Below are 20,930 nucleotides of genomic sequence, written 5' to 3'. Positions count from 1 at the left end.
TACCAGGAAGCAGGAAGAGGAAGTGATGAGCAACCCTGTAGAAGTCTGCTGTTTTGATTGTGGACTGCAAATCCCAGAGACCTCAGGAGTAGCAGGCAGGGGAAATTAACACACAGCCCATGCTGGCTACATGCCAGAGAGCCGTGCTCTAGCACCCCCTGGCTTCTGGCCTGAGCTACTGCAGACATATGGCTGCACTTTCTAAATCAAAAGTAAATGTCTGTCCAGTTGCTTCTCAGTTTAATCTCTGCAGTTTATACTGACCTGCAAAGACTGAATTGATTCAGCCTCAGGCTTTTTGACTGTCTATACTTAACCTGGGAAGCTTTACTGGTTAGTGTTTAAAAAGCATGCAGATTCTTTCTTGAAAGGTGTACTCAACCTATAGAGAGTGATTAATTTAATATCCGATCACCAATATTTCTGCCTCTTTTACAATCAACAGCAGGATTCCCTCTGATTTCAAGGAAAGCAAAATTGGGCACTGTGTGTTTGAATTTTCAGACAAGGTGCAGCCTGGAGTCAGAAAAAAGGTCATTGTGAAAAATTTCTGCTGCTGTTCTCCTTGTTCAGATAATTGGGAGACCCGTCTGTTAGGGGTGTGAGAAACAAGTCATATTCAATTCTGATCTGGATTTAGCCCTAATTGGGGACAGTGATTTAATTCATTGATTTGGATCACTGTCCCAATTCAATTTGGCCGAATCTGAAGATTCGATGCTGATTCGCAGAATCGAATGTTTTTTCTACCTACCTCGAGGTACCAGGTGCAGCTTGTGAATGCTGCGATGGTGGGGCTGATGGAGCGTCCTACGGGGGGGGAGAGGGGGCACATGCTCGGCAGTGGAGCAGAAGTACTTCCAGTCCACTTCTGGGTCTGCCGCCAAGCACGGGGGGGGGGGGGGGCGCCATCCATAACCCTCTGGCTCGGCAATCAGCTGTGGGGAGACCACCAAATCAGGCCGAATCTCCACCGAATCAAATCAGCAACCAAAGCTTCGCACAGCCCTACTGTCTGCAGTTCCCTTTTACTAAGGCTAAGAAATGAATGCTCTTAAAGTTGTTAAATGAAGGCCTGATCTTACAGCCATTTCTTGTGTGAGCACGCCCATTAACTTCAGGGAAATAATCATGTTATTAAAGTCTGTGGAGTAGGGTCCTTAAATTGTTAAATTCTAATATTTGACAGGTCTTTCCCTTCAGTGGAAAAATAATATTGACATAGTTGAAAAGATGTGAACATTTCAGTAGTTGAAAAATGTAAGTTACTTTGGAAGAAAGTATAAAACTAGAAGCAGTGGGGTTTTATTTGTTGGGTTTTTTTAAGTCAGTGTCATGTCTGAGGGTTATTTCCAGACTTTATGAAAAACACTCTTTGACAGTTTTTAGCTCTACCATCCAACTGTATTCTGGGCTTCTGCATTCAAAAACATTCTAACCATGAAAACACAACATTTAAAAATACACCGTCTGCCCAGCATCTCTGACTAGCTGCAGAATCTCCAAGTTTGCATCCGACAAAATGAGAACTTTGTTGTGGAATGACTGTTTGAATTTAGGTTTCTTAAAATATACATGGAGCCTCACAGCCATAGAGGGTTGTGCATCTAGTGGTCTAGCTGTACTATTTTAAAATCATCTGGCTATTTTACTTCATGTAAGAATATCTGTCATCTTAGTTATAAAGTATGTGATGGGTTGATTAAAACAACTCATGAAGCCATTAAGTGAAGAGATAAAATGTAGAACACGTGCTGTAGGGTTGTTTTAATTATAACATGGGGAATTTGTGGAAATGGCATGGCAGCTAGATTGTAGTTGATTTTAAGTGTGTCATGATGCTGTAGTACTGGTACTATGAGTATTTTTACATAAAGCTGTATGTTTACGAGCCCTTTCAGAAATAATAGAAACTACATTCTCAGTGCTTTAACTGACCATGGAATAATTACTATGTTCCAGCACACAGATGGAAGTGAGCTAAAATAGGCATGAATAACAACACAGAGCCACATGAAAGCTTTAGTGGAGAAAGAAGGGGGTCAGGAGAAAATGGAGAAAGAAAGGGGTCATAGAGGTCAGGAGAACACCCATGAGGAATAGGAGAGAACAAGGAAGAAGGAGGTAGTGTCAGAGTATTTCAGTGTCTCAGAGACTTCATTAGTTGAAGCACACGGTGCTGGCCATCCCCTCACTGTGTCACCATATACTCCAACTCTTTCAACTACATTATTTAATACCCATATCTTCAGGCAATATATATAGGGTATATCAACGTTAATTTAGTAGATGGTGTTTAATCTGCGAATCTCAGTTTATTCATGTTTCTCCTGCTTGTGGATACCAAGAGTTATTGTGATCAGTGATAAAAATTTTGGAACAGAGATTGAAGTAAGATGATTCAGGGCTCAGAGTGATTTCTAAGCATGAGAAAACAGGCTGAGACCTAATGTTGAGAGAAGGTTATGAGACATCTACTTGCCTACAGGATTCTTACACCTTCCTTCATGGCACCTTTTCTTCAGTGCTTTTGGAACCAGATGGATGCTGGATCTGGAGTAGTGTACCAATGCCTGAGATACTTCACCCAACAAGTTTACCTTAATATTTGTAGCTTGGCTGAATGTAACCAAAATGTTATAACAATTATAGACTTTCTTCACTGAATAGTTTAATTTGTAGGTTCTCACTCTTTTAAAATATCTAACTAGTAGGACATACTATGTTACTGGTATTGGTCTGAGGGAGTCAGTAAATAACATTGATGGTTGTGATTGATGGCAGTCAATCATCATGGTGCCCTGTAACCAGTGGGGTCCCTCAAGGCTCTGCCCTGGGACCCATACTGTTCAACATCTTCATTAATGATGTGGACATTGGAGTCAGGAGTGGACTGGCCAAGTTCGCCGATGACACCAAACTTTGGGGCAAAGCATCCACGCCAGAAGACAGGCGTGTGATCCAGGCTGACCTGGACAAGCCCAGCAAATGCAAGGTTCTCCACCTTGGGAGGAAAAACCTGCAGCACCCTTATAGGCTCGGCAGTGCTACGTTGGTTAGCACTACAGAAGAAAAAGACTTGGGGGTCATCATTGACCACAAGATGAACATGAGCCTGCAATGCGATGCTGCGGCTAGTAAAGCGACCAAAATGCTGGCGTGCATCCATAGATGCTTCTCGAGCAAATCCCGGGACGTCATTCTCCCCTTGTACTCGGCCTTGGTGAGGCCGCAGCTGGAGTACTGCGTCCAGTTTTGGGCTCCACAATTCAAAAAGGATGTGGAGAAGCTTGAGAGAGTCCAGAGGAGAGCCACGCGCATGATCAGAGGTCAGGAAAACAGATCTTACGATGACAGGCTGACAGCCACGGGACTCTTTAGCCTGGAAAAGCGCAGGCTCAGGGGTGATCTGATGGCCACCTATAAGTTTATCAGGGGTGACCACCAGGATCTGGGGGAACATCTGTTCACCAGAGCGCCCCATGGGATGACGAGGTCGAACGGTCACAAACTCCTGCAAGACCGTTTCAGGCTGGACATAAGGAAGAATTTCTTTACTGTCCAAGCCCCCAAGGTCTGGAACAGTCTGCCATTGGAGGTGGTTCAAGCACCTACATTGAACACCTTCAAGAGTAAATTGGATGCTTATCTTGCTGGGATCCTATGACCCCAGCTGACTTCCTGCCCTTTGGGCAGGGGGCTGGACTCGATGATCTCCCGAGGTCCCTTCCAGCCCTAATGTCTATGAAATCTATGAAATCTATGAGAAGCTGAGGCTCCGTAACTGCCATATTAATGCTCTAATTATCATTGACAGATCAATTGCCTCGAAACTTGTCCCCTCACTTTTAAGTCTGAGCAAAGTTGTCGCAGAAGAGTGTCATTTGCATCTGTTTTGCAAGCCATGAATTTATTGCTATTTTAATTCTCAGGAAGTGATATGGTGGTTATAACTTTTCCCATCTACGTAAAATAGAGGCATTGTGTCATGAATCAGGGATGTCTAAAATAGAAAATAACTCTTTAAAGAGAGAATAATATACCTAAAATATGTTAATGACAGTTTGCTTGCTCTGGCCCTTGGTTGCATGCACCTGAAAAGTACAGGGACTCACTGTTTAGATCCCAGGACATTGCTCCATGTGGTTCCATCAAGAGCAGAGAGGTGGTAGTTGAGGATTACACTAGGTAACCTTGGTAGATATGCTGTCCTCATGGTTCCCCACCATCCCAGGAAACAGGAGTTCCTGCAAGTAAATGCAGCTCTCAGTTAATTAAGAAATCTCAGTGCTGCAAGAGCAAGTAACTCTAAGAGCAAGTAACTTGGCTGGGAACTGATTTATGTTATAACCCACAGTGGGGCTTTTTGGCTTAACATCTTGTGTATCATACAACTAACTTGTTTGTTCAATAAAGAGGTACCAGCCAACTTCTTGATCTGCCAAGACAGTTGATAGATGCACCTTAGTGAAGAAGGGATTTAGGAACTTTCACTCTCACAAGCTGATCCCATAATTGTTGTATTGCTTTGAAGTGGTATTTTTAGGTGCTAAGGTAAGAGATTGGGGGGTAAGTTTATGGGTGTGTCCACACATGCAAACATGTGCGTTTGCAGCAGCTCAAATAGAAGCAGTGCAAATGTGAGCCGGGGCTTTGTGCCTCAGCACATGTGCTTGGACATGCACTTTGTTTTGGAGCAAATTGTGCAACTTGGGGCAAAATAACCCTACCTGGCTCCTCCATAGGGAGCTAGAGCCCGGGCCAGCACCTGTGCTGTCCCCAGCAGTAAAGAAAGCTGCCCTGTCCTGGCCCCAGCAATATAAAAAGCTGCCTTGGCAAGTAGCTCAGGGATACTAGCTCTCAGGAGCTTCTGGGGCCCAGCCCATTGGTACCTGGGGACACTACCCCTTGTGCCAGCTGGACAGCTGAAGCAGCCCTGAGAGTTCCCTGCACCCTCTACCCACTGCAGCAGTCTGGCAGTGACCTGTTGTGCCAGACTTGGATAAGGACTGCACAGCCAGTAGAGGCATCTGCCCCTCTGGGCCAGCTGCCAGTGGACTGTGGTTACAGAGTTGGCCTCTTTGTGGCACTACTGCCACATGTGCCCCCTGCCTGGCCACCTGGGCAGCTATTGCCTGGAAGATTTTCCGGGCATGGTGGCCTGTTTTGAACTGTCAAAGCATGTCCTCCTGGCCCCATTTGGCCAGGAGGTCAGCCACAGCCAGCTGGGTCCAAGGTGCCAGCTCTGAGCAGGCAGGTCCCTGCCACTGGCCTCCCTAGCAGGACTTCTGGTGTTCCCTATTGGAAAATTGAGAAGCACAGGGCAGTGGGGAGGGCAGCAGGGCCGAGGCTGCAGCTGTCACCCTGCCCCGCACTGTGCAGGTGGGGCCCCAGTCAGCCAGACAGCAGCTACAACTGCTGGTAAGTGCTGGGGTTTGTTTTTTTGTCTTTTTAAAACTATGGGGGGTGGGGAGGGATTGGGGGGCTGGGGCTGGGCAGGGCAGGGGTTGGAGGCCTCAGGGGGGCTGGCGGGGGGAGGGGCAGGGCAGGGGGAGGAGGGGCTGGGGGAGTGGGTGGGGCCAGCAGGAGTTTCCCCCCATGGTCCCCTCCCTCCTCCTCCAGCCCCCCCGACCCCTTACTCACAGGCACTGGAGTCCTGGTGCTGAACACGCAGCCTGTCCGGCCACATGTTTCAGCATCAAGGCAAGGGGCCACAGAGATGCTCTGGCAGCCTCTGGTTGCCTCAGGGCATGTTCCGTGCCCTGCTCCACTTTTTTAAATTTCAATTTTTTTAGACCCCTGGATATCCAAGGGTCTGATTTTCTCCCTGTGCTGCAAACTTGCAGCATGGGGAACATTTTTTTGTTCCCACGCATGCTGTTGCCCTGTCTCAAAAGGGTTTGAGATGGGGCAAGAGGCACATGCGCACTCATCTGGATGCACCCTATGAGAGCAAGAATAAGGGTCTCTTTCTTGTATGGCATAAGCCACTCTCTGGTATTATCGCTCAACGTGAGAATTCCATTTTCCCCCTCTGGGCATTTGTAAAGATTGCAACTTTCAATTAAGTGCTGTGCTGTTTGTTGGACACTACATTCACATGGGGGCTGTCTAAGATGTTCATCTTGTGAAGTGTTGCTTTGAAGCATCTGTATCCAGATTTCAGTCTATTCAGTTTGACCCACACTTCTCTGTCAAAATCGTGCCTGTTGCAGGACTTGTTTGGTGTTGGTATAAAAATTGTAGAAATAGGTCTGACCTTTCCCAATGGTCAGCCCACTCTGTTGCTGCCCATAGTTTTGGTTCAGCATCCCCAGTCTCTTTAAGGAACTTGTGGGCTTCATGTATAAACAGTTTATGACTTTTAAACCTCTTAAGTTTCCATCTGTTCGGGTCTTCAGTTAACAGCTGATGGAGCAGATAATGTTCATCATCTCTTGCCTCTATTGCTAGTCATGATGTTAGGGTCTGTCTTCTTACATCACTTGGTCTAATGCCCCAGAGTACAGGGAGTACATATGTGTGTGTGTAAGTTGTGCAGCCTGTCATGAGTTTCACCACACTGTTAAGTACACTTTCAAGCGTTTTAGTGTGACAACTTCTGGACCATACAGGAGCACAATACTCTGTTGCGGCATATACCATTGAAAAGCGAGGTGGTTCTGAGCACTTTGAAGTTGGTGCCCCATGTTGTGCTGGCTAAACATCTTAAAGCAGGTATCCATGCAGAGACTTTATTACTGACTTTCTGAATGTGATATTTATTGATAGGGGAATGGTCTAATGTGACTTTTGGATAAGTTGGGGTATGCTCATGTGGAAGAGTATGGTTGCCTACTCTGTTATTCAGCACGCTGTTGGCTTAACAATTGTCCAGGTGGAAAAGTGATTATAATGATTTATTGATGCTCAACTTCAGGTACCACTTGTGGAGATAGTAATGAGTTCCATGTCAGTATTCAGTATCTTTTCCAATTCTGTCATGTCTGTTCCTTGGACTACTGTGGTAACATCATCAGCAAACACATATTGCTTAGATGCTGTATGTGGGCAGTCTGAGTTGTAAACCTTGAAAAGTATTGGGGGACTCCATTCTTCAGAGTTCATACTTTGATTTTTTTTCTCCTTGACTCAGAGTGAGTTTGAATGATCTGCTGGAGATCATATTCATGAACAAAGCACAGTACTTGGAGTTAGGTATTATAGGTATCATAAAGGTCTCTGTGATGGAGTGAGGTGGGGGGGCTCAAGGAGGAGGAATAGTGGTGTAGAGCAGGGGTGTCCAACCTTTTTGAATGTGGGGCTGGATCATGAACTTTTTATCACCCAGTGGGCTGGCGAGCCATATTCAAAGACCTCACAGGAAGCGGTATCACATCACCCCCCGGCCCCGAAATGAAAGTACAGTGTTTACTTTAGTTTTCCATTGCAGCACCTTGAGCCTCACAAAATGGCTTGGTGGGCCGCATGGTAGCCCACAGGCCATTTGTTGGACAAGCCTAGCGTAGAGGTTCACCTGTTGGGTTTAAAATAAAATAGAAATATTTACTTTTATTGCATAAAAACTAAAAAAAGAAGAAGAAACCTAGAGGAAGCACTTTAACATCATCCCCTTGGCAATGGTATCCTAATCAGCATTTTACTATCCCCAATTCATTATGCCTACCCTATCAACTTGTTCTCTAAAATCAATTGGACTACAAATATTAGGTGCAGTGCAGCATTCTTTGTAAGTGTCCCATTGACTTCAATAAAAGTTGCAGATGTTTGCAGAGTGCTGGATCAGAGTCATGTGCTATGTATTTCTGAGAATATAAGTGCACCAGATGTTCTGAGAAATAGCAATGAAGTTGACTGACAGTGAACCTGAAACCTCTACTCTACCCTGTTTTACTCTAGTCTTCTGTGATGTCTGTCTGCTTTGCTCGCTTTCATCCAAACCTGGTTGTTGGAGGAACATACTCTGGGCAAATTGTCCTGTGGGACAATCGCAGTCACAGGAGAACTCCAGTTCAGCGTACCCCCCTCTCTGCTGCAGCACACACGGTAAGGCTCAATATCATTGTGTTTACTCTTGTGCGGAAGCAACCAGCAGAGATGTGTAGCAATCTTAATCTTTGTAATGTCTAGAATGCAGTATGTGTTGCACACAAAAGGAATACAAGCATGGTTTTTTAGAGGAAAAAAACAGATGAGGAAATGTCTACTTGACAGCTTTCCATGGATGAGGATACTATAAGCAAGACTGTGATGACCTTTGCTTGGTTGTGCAGAAAGCCTCACCATATTGTATGTCTAAGCCAGAGTATCTTGAGGAGACCAGGGACAGCTTGCTCTTGCTTTCCTCTTGAGGAACAAGTCATCCAGAAAGACTGGAGAATAAGGGAGGTCATCATCTCTCCTTCTGTACTGGACTATGGAGCAGAATGAACACATTATGAGAATGAAAATGAAGTTAGTTGTGCGCATGCATTTCCAAATAAAACAGCAGTCACAGCTTCCCTGGAGATCATTATGGTGTGAAGTAGTGCAGGACAAAATACCCAATTTAGTCCCAAGAGAGCAAAGGTCATTCTGGTGACACAAGAGAATGTAGTCAGGAATAATGGGTTAAACATTAGCCAAGGAGATGTAGATTGCATAGGAATAAAATGAGATCTCTTAGAATGTAGAATAAACTTCCAGTAGGAGATCACTAGAAATATAAGGAAATGGGGTACTCAAAGCACTGCAAAAAGTAGCAATGAATCCCACGCTAACAGGAAGATGCAAACTATCAGGAAGATCTCATGCTAACAGGTCTTTGTGTCTCTGGATTCTATAATTCTATGGCATTTATGTTTGGAATTTGCAGTTGAAGGTTAAAACTTTAGCTTGCTATGACAACATAATCCCTGGGGTTAAAAATCAACATGTAAAAACCATTACACATAATTTAGTGCAAACATTCAATATGGCACTAATCTGATGATTGCATTGCCATACATATTAGAAAATGGCAGGTGTGCACAGACACTGATACTGGAGAAGCAAAATAGTTCTTAAGATTTCTGTCATTGGGAATATTTGTCTGACTTTCTAAAGCCCAAATTATGCCATAAGTTGCAACTGCAACATTGCATTTAATTACCCTCATGTTGTTGCCCATTCTATTTCTAGTTAGCTGAGCTAACATTGTTCACTTTAAATGGAAGGGAACAGTGCTTTCCTCACAAGTAATGTAGCAATTTGGGAAGCCAGAGAACTAGGGTCAAGACACTGTGAACAGCATAGAAAACTGAGTGATCTGAGCACAAAATGAGTGAAAGGAAGGCAACTCTTTGTTCTTCCTCTATACCTAATATTTTTTTTTCAGACAAAATTATATTTTCTAGGAGCTATATTTTAAACTTGGATCACTTTCCCAGTAGCAGAGGACAATATATAATGTTCTAATTACAACAAATATAAATAGATTATATGTGAATGTTACCTGTCTGTTTTATATGTATGAAGAATGCATTGCATTTGAAAGCTTACTTAACTTTATTCCATCCATGCAGGTGGTCCAATAAAAGATATTACCTGAAAAAAATCCTTGACTCTCTCTTAATGATAAAATTTTAAATCCTAATAATAAAAGGCAAGCAGGCAACATTGGTGAAAGAATAGGTTAGGGACTATTTAGAAAAGCTGGATGTGTACATGTCCAAAAGGCCAGACACAATGCACTCAAGAGTGCTGAGGGAGTTGGCCAATATGACTGAAGAGCTGCTGGCCATTATCTTTGAAAACTCATGGTGATCAAGAGAGATCCCAGACAATTGGAAAAGGGAAAATATATTGTCCATCTTGAAGAAAGGAAAGAAGGAGGATCTGGGGAACTACAGACTGGTCCATCTGACCTCAGTCCCTGGAGAAATCATGGAGCAGGCTGTCAAGGAATCCATAGTTTCATAGTAGCTAGAGTCGGAAGGGACCTAGGTAGATCATCTAGTCCGACCCCCTGCCTTAGCAGGAAAGAGCACCGGGGTCAGATGACCCCGGCAAGGTGCTCATCTAACTTCCTTTTAAAAATCCCCAGGCTAGGAGCCTGCACCACTTCCCCTGGAAGCTGGTTCCAGGCCCTAGCCGCCCTGACTGTGAAGTAGCGCCTCCTAATATCTAATCTAAACTTACCCTCCGCCAGTTTGTGACCGTTATTCCTGGTCACTCCTGGCAGCGCACGGGGGAACAGGGACTCCCCCAATACCTGCTGATCCCCCCTGACCAGTTTGTAGCAGGCCACAAGGTCCCCCCTTAACCTTCTCTTGTGGAGGCTAAACAGGTTCAGGTCCTGTAGCCTCTCCTCATAAGGCCTGCCCTGCTGACCCCTGATCATACGAGTGGCCCTCCTCTGAACTCTTTCCATATTGTCCACGTCCCTCTTGAAGTGTGGCGCCCAGAACTGGACGCAGTACTCCAGCTGCGGCCTGACCAGTGCCGCATAGAGGGGGAGGATCACCTCCCTGGACCTGCTCGAGATGCATCTGTGGATGCATGACAGGGTACGGTTGGCCTTCTTGACTGCCTCCCCACACTGCCGGCCCATGTTCATCGTGGAGTCAATGACGACTCCAAGATCCTTTTCCGTCTCCGTGCTGGCAAGAGGGGAGTTCCCCAACCTGTAAGTGTGGTGCCGGTTCTTCCTCCCCATGTGCAACACCTTGCACTTATCAGTGTTAAATCCCATCCTATTCTCATCCGCCCACCGTTGCAACCTGTCAAGGTCAGCTTGTAGCCTATTGCACCCTTCTAGTGCACCCACATCCCCCCACATCTTAGTGTCATCAGCAAACTTGAACAGGGTGCTTTCTACCCCGTCATCCAAGTCACTGATGAAGATGTTGAACAGTGCGGGCCCGAGGACCGAGCCCTGCGGAACCCCACTGCCCACATCCTTCCAAGTCGAGAAGAACCCATCCACTACCACCCTCTGGGTGCGGCCCTCCAACCAGTTGGCGACCCATTTGACCGTGTGGGCATCGACACCACAGTCTCCCAGCTTTTTGATGAGGACAGGGTGAGAGACAGTGTCGAAAGCCTTCCGGAAGTCCAAAAAGACTACATCCACAGCAACCCCTGCGTCTAATGATTTGGTGACCTGATCGTAAAAGGCCACCAGGTTGGTCTGACAAGACCTGCCACTGATGAACCCATGTTGGTTGCCCCTGAGCATGCATTCCCCCGCAAGGCCCTCCTGGATGTGTGCCAGGATAATTTTTTCAAAGAGCTTACCCGGGATTGAGGTAAGACTAACTGGCCTGTAATTTCCCGGGTCCTCTTTTTTTCCCTTTTTGAAGATAGGGACCACATTGGCCCTCTTCCAGTCCTCCGGCACCTCACCAGAGCACCACGAGTGCTCATAGAGCCGCGCCAGGGGTCCCGCAATGACCTCGGCCAGTTCCTGTAGAACCCTAGGGTGAAGATCGTCCGGACCAGCGGACTTGAACACGTCCAGCCTCTCCAGAAGTACCCTAACTAACTCCTCGCTAACCCCTGGCCCAGGCGTGTCTCTCTCGGGGCCCGAGGGGGGCCCAGCAGGGAGGTGGCTGAACTGGTCCCTACTTAGGAAGACAGAGGCAAAGAAATCGTTAAATATGTTAGCTTTGTCATCTGGCGTGATGACTAAGTTGCCCATCGTGTCCTGCAGGGGCCCCACATTACCCGGGACCCTCTTTTTACCCCCTATGTATTTGAAGAAGGACTTCTTATTGTCCTTAATCCGGGAAGCTAGTCCTATCTCCAACTCTGCCTTGGCCCTCCTGACTGCCCCCCTACATCCTCGGGCGACTGTAACATAGTCCTTCTTGGTGATGACCCCATCTCTCCATTGGGTATATGCCTCCCTTTTAGCAAGGAGACATTCCCGGATGCTCTTAGTGAGCCATGGGGGTTTATGTGCCCTCCTGCTCCCTTTGACCCTTGTTGGGATTACCTCCCTTTGGGCATGGAGGATCGTCTCCTTAAGGAGCAACCACTCACCTTCGACATCTGATTCCCTTCCCCTCTGGGTCCTCAGCGCTTCCCCAACGATCCTCCTTAGCTTGTTGAAGTCAGCCCCCCTAAAGTCTAGGGCTGTTGCCTTGCTGCAGCCCTTTGCCACCTTACGCTGGATGGTGAATTCCAGCAAGCAATGATCACTGTCTCCCAGGTGGCCCATCACCCGCAGCCCCCTCACCAGGTCATCACCCGTGGCCAGCACCAGGTCCAACAAGGCGTCTCCCCTGGTGGGACTGTGCACCTCCTGGGTTAGATGGAGGTCCTGCACTCTGGCTAAGAACCATTTCACTTGGAAGAGAAGAAGGTGATTAGGAACAGTTGGCATGGATTCACCAAGGCAAGTCATGCCTGACCAACATGATTGCTTTTTATGATGAGGTGACTGGCTGCATGGATGCAGGGAGAGCAGTGGATGTGATTTACCTTGACCTTAGCAGGCTTTTGATATAGTCTCCTAAAACATTCTCACAAGCAAGCTAAGGACATACCAGTCAGCTGAATGGACTGTAAGGTGGATACAAAATTGGCTGGAAGGGTAGTAATCAATGGCTTAATGTGTAGTGGGCAGCTGGTCTCAAGTGGAGTGCCCCAGAGGTCAGTCCTGCGGCTGGTTTTGTTCAATATTTTCATCAGCAACCTGGAAGATGGGATGAAGTGCACCCTCAGCAAGTTTGCAGATGACACCAAGGCACTGGGGAGGGGACAGTAGTACATAAGATGGAAAGTAGGACTAGAATTCAGAGAGATCTCAACAAATTGGAGGATTGAGCCAAAAGGAAATCTCATGAGGTTCAACAAAGACAAGTGCAAAGTCCTGCACTTAGGACAGAACAGTCCTATGCACCAGTACAGGCTGGGGACTGACTAGCTAAGCACTAAGCAGCAGCTCTGCAGAAAAGGACCTGGGGCTTACAGTGGACCATAAGCTGAGTATGAGCCAACAGTGTGCCCTTGTTGTGAAGAAGGCTAACAGCATACTGGACTGCATTAGTAGGAATGTTGCCAGCAGATCGAGGGACATGATTATCCCCCTCTATTTGGCACTGGTGAGGCCACATCTAGAGTACTGTGCCCAGTTTTCGGACTCCACTACACAAAGGACAGATTGGAGACAATCCAGGAGAGGGCAGTCCATCTTATTTATTCTGGAGAAGAGGAGACTGACAGGGGATTTAATAGCAGCCTTTAACTGCCTGAAGGGTAGTTCAAAAGATGATGGAGCTAGACTGTTCTCAGTGGTGGCAGATGACAGAACAAGGAGCAATGGCTGCAAGTTGCAGCAAGGGAAGTTTAGGTTAGATATTAGGAAAAACTCTCTCACAAACACTGGAACAGGCTTCCCAGAGAAGTAGTGAAATCTCCATCCTTAGAAGTTTTTTAGACCTGTTTAGACCCGGCTAGACAAAGCATAGACTGGGATGATATCATTGGGGATGGCCCTACTTTGAGCAGGGAGTTGGACTGGATGACCTTCTGAGGTCCCTTCCAACCCTAATCTTCTGTGTTTCTATGATTCCATGAAATGCTGTCTTAGGCAATGTGGCATTTTGTTCTTAAGTAGAAGAATAACTTTTCCAAATTAAAATGGGCCATTTCCCCCCTATTTTTACATAGGCAAAACACACATTTATTTTAAAATTGGTCCTGGTTTGCAAATTCTGGATCATATCCTAAGCCGTTAAGTACAAAAAATTATGTTAAATCAAGAAAATTATTCTGTGTTAGTGTTATTCTGCATTCAGCTAGGTTATTGAGTCAAATAGTTAGTTATTTTTATTTTAGGTATTTTTAAGATTACTCTGTGTATAAACAAGGGGTTCGTACTTCCCCCCACCCTCCCTTTCCTTATCTGGAAAAAAAGAAAAATTGCATAATTATCATGGGTTTAAAAACTCCCTGAGTTTATATCCCTTGATTGGTGCCCAGATTCATAAGGAAAGAGAGTCCTACCACAGATTATTCACTAATTTCCTTTCACACCCACCCCACATCTGCCTTTGGGACAACAGGAAATTTTAATTAAGAGAAAAACCTCTTGCATGATGATTTCATTTCCAAAATAAATAAAAACAAGATGGGATCTACCCTTTGAAAGGAAGGGGAGCCCATTTATACTTTCTGCTATGTATAGCTGGTTGTCTTTTTCATCCGTTTTCTTGACAGCATTTAAATTCTGCAGTGAGATTTATCACTCATGAAACTGATGGCTGGTAGTACTGATTAATCCCAGGCACTCTTTGGGAAGGTGCTGCTGGCCCACCAATATGCCCATGGAAAATTTGCCAATTTGAACTTTCTCCTTTTTCCTTCCTTGCAATACCAGCCTAGGTGCTATTATACAAATGCATAGAGCTCATTTTATGAGGAGGACAAATGCCCATTAAAACTTAGACTGATAGACTAAATGCTTTTTATATAAGAATATGTGCTAATTAGCCTTTAGTGCTGCGTTAATAAATACACCAGGAAAGGTCATGTTAGGGCTTTTCCTAAGGGTATGATGGAATCAGTTTCTCTAAAAATTTAGTTTTTGGGACATGTTTTCCAAATCTGACCTCTGTGCATAACACTGATTTTCATGTGCAGTCAGTTGCATGCACAGTTCTTCATCATATTTTTCCTGTCCTTGCAGATGATGGAATTTACACGTGTAGGGGCTGGTCTTGCACCGATGAAGTGACTGGTAGTTTTGCCATTCACTCCAACAGGAGCAGAATTTGACCATAACCTTTAAATGGGGTTTGCTCACATACATTCTATCATTTCCTGGCACAGAGGATGGTCTGTACAACATTGTGCATTGCAAATGATTGCAGATGAGCATTGATGGCAGCCTCTTGTAAATTTAACCCTTCAAGATGCCTGAAAAATAAATTAATCGTGCTTCATCATAGCATGTGAAATGGACCAAGTTAGTATCTGTGGACCAAATTTTGCTCTCAGCTCCCCTGGTGTAACTCTGGTGTAAACCCCTAGGCTAGTGTAGTCAATTCAGATTTACACTGATAGCTCTGAATATAAATTGGCCTATGGTCAAGAGGACTAGTGGATTTGTTCACAGTTTTCCACTGAAGTACATCTGCAAATATTTTGTACGGCAGCCAAACTATGGCAAAGTCCAAGTTTTTTGTGCAGCTGTTTTCTTGAATAAAGTCTTCATTTCGATTCCTTTTGGATGATTTGCTTCTTTCTGCCAGTCATTTTCAGCATCAAAACCATCAGCGGAATGATACGTGTCCCTGTGAGTGAAATATCATCCATATAATTCAACATTTTCACAGAATTACTCAGTTGAGTTGTTTTATGAAGAAGTAAAATGAAGCTTTGAAAACATTTCTCACCACCATAACGTGCCTTTTAAAGTTTAAACAAAAGGCAAGTTAAATTCCTCTCTGGCAAATAGCTGAGTAACTGTATTGTGCTGGCATTACATGACTACTTAATCATTCTTTAAAACAACATCCCTGACATTTGAAATTGAAATTTGTTTTTGAAAATGTAAGAATGCCATATCTGATTCCCAGTCTTAATGTGTTTTCAGCACCCCGTGTACTGTGTGAATGTAGTTGGAACACAGAATGCGCACAATCTCATTACAGTTTCCACAGATGGCAAAATGTGCTCCTGGAGTCTGGATATGCTCTCAACTCCACAGGTGGGTTTATTTTTACCTCCACACAAAAAAAGCATCCTGGTTAAAGCAGATACCTGCTTAATGTAACATAGCAAAAGCCAAAACCTCACATCCTACACAAACTAAAACCAATGGATGCACTTGCTTCCAGCAGTCTCCTCTAAGAGCCAAAACCCATTTCCTTTACCACAAATCATGTAATTATTGTAATACGTTAATACATAGGTCAGTTTCAAGTGAAAATGAAATAATCCAGTTTAAAACATGGTAATTATAGAAGTTGCCTGTGGTATAAATTGTGCTTACTGTACAGCATTGTTTAACAAATACGGAGTAGACTGCACTGCTGTGGAACCCACCCTACCCACTTATATGTCTTTCACAAAGTCAAAAAGCTTAGTTTGTTGCCTGCATTTTGTTACCAAGGGAACAAACAATGCAAATCTAATGCAAATCTAAAGTTTTTAATTGGGCACCCCCCACACACATGCACACTTTGGAATGTTTGCTACTCTTGTCTTTTTCCCCTCTCCTTTGTATTAGAAATAAAAGGAAATCCAGGAAAAGTTTCCAAGCCACTAGTGATTATAGTAATACAAACTAAACAAAGAAGAGATATTGAAAGAGACCTTTGGAACGCTTCGATTTTTATGTTATTTTCTATTCCAAAACATCCCTTATTTCTCATTTTTCATCTACTGGGATGAAGAATATATTATTATTGTTTTTTATTAAAATAATGTGAATAGATTGGGCAAGTTGTTTCAAAATATCTTGTAGAAATGCCTCTTAATGGAACATTACTATCCCTTCAAAGATAAATGTTTGTTGTTTAACTTCAGTTTCAATTTCTGTAAACTCTCCATTTAAATGGGATATGCTTCTACAGAGTAATTCTAGTTCTAACACCATTGTAAATTGTGTCAACATGGTAAATTGTGTCAAATCTTAACTTATTCTGTTCTTACAAAGAAAGTCACAAAACTAGAAGTTAATGTGTTAGCCTCAACTTGGGATTTCATAGCTTTTGCTATTTTGCTTTACAGTCCTGAACTTCATAAATATAGAATGTGTGTAAATTTTCTATTTTTTGTTTTGGGTTTTTTAACAAAGGCAAATATTTTCATAGGAGCATATGAACTTGGTAGTAAGGATTATCTATATGCTGGATTTTACATCCCTTCCTTTTATGAAAAGTCCAGCTGATTGTGGCTACAGAAAAAAAATTCTCCCAACAGTACACACTGACCAGTCCCTAAGGCTTAGATCTGAGGAAGGACACTTTATGCTTTCTTGTATACCCCCGGACCATCACAGCTGTAGCAACACTCTAACTTTTCTTAAATAGTTATGCACAAAAATTATGAAGTCGGTTCACCCCCATCACAGATTCTTAGGTTACACTTAAGAAAACACGTGGTTTGGCGTTATATATGTGCAAAAAAAATCTATTTCAAGTAAAGGCTTATACAAAAGAAATGCCCACATTCATTTCACTCAAAAAACCCCCAAACATAGCTGATTTAGTTTGAAGCCTAACTGTGGGGAAATAAAGGAAAATATTCTCATCAGCTTGCAGCTTGACAGTAAAAACCTGGACAAATATTTATGGCTGCTATAACAAACCCCTGAGAAACAGTGTTTAGAACAGTAATGCTGACTTGATCCTAACTTTCTTCTTCTGTTCTACAGAGGGACAAATTGCATTGTCTGATAAGTGTCCTGGGTGTATCAGATATTACATGTGTTCCTGGCAAACAATTGATTTCAAAATGTTTGTAAATATAAGGGTATTGTGTGCTTTATTAGAGCCTGGGGATGACAAGTGTAACCATTAAGGTATTATCTTTAGTTTCTGCACCATTAGTTTTTAAATTCTCATCTGTCATCTCTTCTTGACTTCAGAAGATGAAGCACAGACTGATAAATTCCAGCCACCCTGAAACATGTGATATGCAGCAGCATATTGGCAGCAGTGCTTCATATTCTATGACAATGCATCTTCTTGTAACAACCTATGCAAAAACAATAAATGATTTAGGAAAATAATCTTTTTTTCCCCCCATGATGCCTGTAAAAACAACTGGGAAACAATCAGAAAATAACTATGATCTGTTTTGGTAGGAGAGTATGGAACTGGTGTACAATAAATCCAAACCAGTGGCAGTCACAGGAATGGCTTTCCCAACAGGAGATGTCAATAACTTTGTGGTGGGCAGTGAGGAGGGGACAGTCTACACAGCTTGCCGTCATGGAAGGTGATTTTCAGAATTGCTTCTTACAGCATAGTGTTTGTGTTTTACAGAGAACATTATCTTTCTTATTGTCCATTATCATCAGTGCCATTAATGCTCTGTTAGAATTGCATGTAATTCCTTCCCCAGCCTCAGCTTCATTTTGGGTCTGCTTTCTGACAGTAACTTCACCTTGAGGTGAGGGGCAGGGAAGGGCAGAACAGTGCCAGCCCTGAGGTTTTCTGCCTGCCCAGAGAAGACTGACTCCATGGATACTGGAACAAGGCATTTGGTAGCTGTGACTACCTCCCATCTGTTTCATGCACAGGGTCCTGCATACATGGAGTCCATTTAGACTGCAGCGACTTGGATCTTTGTTGAAGTGCAGTGGTTTCAGTGCTGCTGCTTGCAGCTAAATGGTGCATTGTGTGATCAGAGATGTTGTGCAATTCCCTGAATGCATGGAGCTTCCTAGAAGCTTCCAAGTTTTGCCCTCCAAATCATCCCCCCCAGCAGCTCCTGTTCCAACTTGTAGGGTATCTGCAAGTTGTTACATCACTTAGCGCTTCCTATTAGCAGTAGCGTGCATACTGGGAGCCGGGCTGGTTGACTGCTCTTCCTTAGTCCATTTTAGTCCTTTGAACAAGATTGGCACCCTCAGTTTCCTCTGCTTAGTTGCACTATAGGGATAACTTGTGGAACCATTTTCTCAGGAGAGCACCTTAATAACATAGGACAGACTTTTGCCTGAATGTGATGCTACTTATGAGGGGTCTGATCTGCAACCTTTACTCCTCTAAACTTCTATGGGAGTTTTGTCTGGATAAGCAGTGCAGGATCAGGCCTTGGGTATTAATATGGATAAAGTGACAGTCTGAAATGCAGTGGAAATACCATCCAAAAGAATGTTTCCTAACATTGTTTGGAGGGCTACCCAAGATCTGCATTTACCTTTTGTACAGATCTAAGTGACATATCATAGAAGAGCCTTTGCACTGTGCACATTACAACAATGATCTCCTGTTCTTCTAGAGCAGTGAAGGTGCAAATCCACTTCCATAATTTAAATGAGTTCCTTATTTTGCACTCTGTAAACTTTTTCAGGGGTAAGTGGTATCTCACCTGAGGCCACTTCAAAGATCAGTTCCTCATGTTCATTAAAATGCATTTCTGCAAACTTGTGTGCTTATTTTAACTGCTGGTAACATTTTCACTGTGCTGGATGCTTGCAAAGAACATGCTTCTCAGCATTCCATTCCATTCTTGGGTTTACAGTTTGTTCTACATTTTGATATTTCTCAGTGCTATGTGCTTTAATTTTATATTGTAATAACCAATTAATTGCCATTAAATACGCTTCCATATTCATAATATTAAAATAATAGAACAGTTCATAGACTCTTTAAAAGGTATACCGTTTATTAATGAAAACCTTAGATATTTAGCTTTATTGCTGATACATAGCAATTTTGAGTGTCTCTACTTAGGCAATGATAGGGTGACTGATGGTTTGAATTAGTCTTGGGCTGTCTGAATAAATGAAAGCTGCCCTGGGTCATTTCTGATTTAGCACTTCTAAACTTTCAAACATGCTCCTGCTTTTGTGTACCTCACAAGAGGAGGAAACTTGTGCTTGATGCTCTTTTAGTATATCCCCTGACCACTATGAAAAATGCACTCTGCCCTTTTCCATGCATGTGGGATTGGAACCATTCACAAGATAAAATTTATTCTCATGGGCTCTCGTGTTCTTCAACACAATACATTACAAAGGGAAACAAAATTTTAGAGAGAGCTGTGTAAAGGAAAAGGTGTTTTTCATGCTCTTTAATCTCTCGAACGTAACAATAAAATATCCTGCCCTATGTAGAAACAATAAAATAATTGGCATGCTTCACACCAGAACTATGGAACATGGTACAGCGAAACTGGCTGACAAGTCAGTGCTTCCTCAGAGGCATTGTAGGTTTTAATGGCTTACTAATAGCTATGGTTAGTTTCTAGTTTGAGCAAGCTGCCATAACTGATAGAGGCCTTTGAGGATTTAGCTGCTGGCTGCTGTGCATTCATTCACGTCCCACTGTGCAAGGGCAAAAATGCATGGCCTTAGCAGCTGTGTCATCCATAGATGTGTTGACCGTGTTTGTTTCTTTTGTGGTATCCATGTAAAAGCAGGGGTGGTTTTATAATGCTTTTTTTGGGTACCATGGGGGAGTGATATGAGTCAATTCAGAATGGTTGTTTGTAGAAAGTACATAAGAGTGTTTCTCAATGTCTCTCTTTAATGGATATTTATTTTTTGCTTTCTTATAGCTGCTCCGTTCTTTCTTTGAATCATTCTAATGCAATATAAATTGCCACATGTTCAAACCAATGTTGGACCTAAGATTTGGGGACAAGTCCTGTTCACTGTGATGATTTGAACAGTTTCTTTAAATTCAGTAGAGTTAAGGAAGAAGGATCTGCTTCTGAGTAAATTGCCTAGCTTCCCTGAAAAAGTTATTTCAGATGTTCAGAAAGAAAGGGAACTGTAAATGATGTCTTTTATTAATGCAGCTTGCAGTCTTAATGGATGCTCTGCATGATAATGGGTTACTTGGATTCATTAGTCTCTGTGAGTCTTTCCTTTATTATTATTCAGAGATGTTCTTGCAAACCACAGTCTCTCTGATACTGTATGTGAAAGCAACTTAGAAGAAGACATCTATATGAGGGGTTCTGTGAATGAATTGTGCCCACAACAACAAGTCTTTGGAGACAATGGCATAAAAGAAACTAGCTGAGGTTTACTGATTGAACACCACTTTTCAGAGAATCAGTGAGGCATGAATCTGAAGATAAGGAAAATTAAAAAATCTCTGACTAAGGTTTGTGTATCTTCTTTCTGCAGTAAAGCAGGCATTGGTGAAATCTTTGAAGGCCACCAAGGGCCTGTCACAGGAATCAATTGCCACATGGCAGTGGGCCCAATTGACTTTTCGCATCTCTTTGTTACATCGTCATTTGACTGGACAGTCAAACTGTGGACTACAAAGGTGAGA

The 20,930-nt window shown here is 43.4% G+C and overlaps 1 protein-coding gene across 5 annotated transcripts in view; it reads left to right on the top strand.

The window, feature by feature from the left end:
- DYNC1I1 (dynein cytoplasmic 1 intermediate chain 1) overlaps window positions 1–20,930 on the top strand; it is a 294,891-nt gene that overhangs the window by 212,228 nt on the left and 61,733 nt on the right. For 4 of the 5 annotated variants that reach the window (XM_090046983.1, XM_090046981.1, XM_090046982.1 and 1 more), the window contains 4 exons: window positions 7,900–8,046; window positions 15,563–15,676; window positions 17,780–17,913; window positions 20,780–20,924. In XM_090046983.1, coding sequence (XP_089903109.1) covers window positions 7,900–8,046; window positions 15,563–15,676; window positions 17,780–17,913; window positions 20,780–20,924 — 540 coding nt within the window. The remainder of the gene's footprint in view (window positions 1–7,899; window positions 8,047–15,562; window positions 15,677–17,779; window positions 17,914–20,779; window positions 20,925–20,930) is intronic. The other variant, XM_090046985.1, reaches the window with a different exon arrangement.

This window comes from Crocodylus siamensis, chromosome 5 (genome assembly GCF_052110815.1).
Source record: "Crocodylus siamensis isolate JL-2025a chromosome 5, ASM5211081v1, whole genome shotgun sequence".
Classification (NCBI taxonomy): Eukaryota; Metazoa; Chordata; order Crocodylia; family Crocodylidae; genus Crocodylus; species Crocodylus siamensis.
The sequence above is the reverse complement of the archived record's forward strand: the minus strand, read 5'-3'. Positions and strand labels throughout refer to the sequence as shown.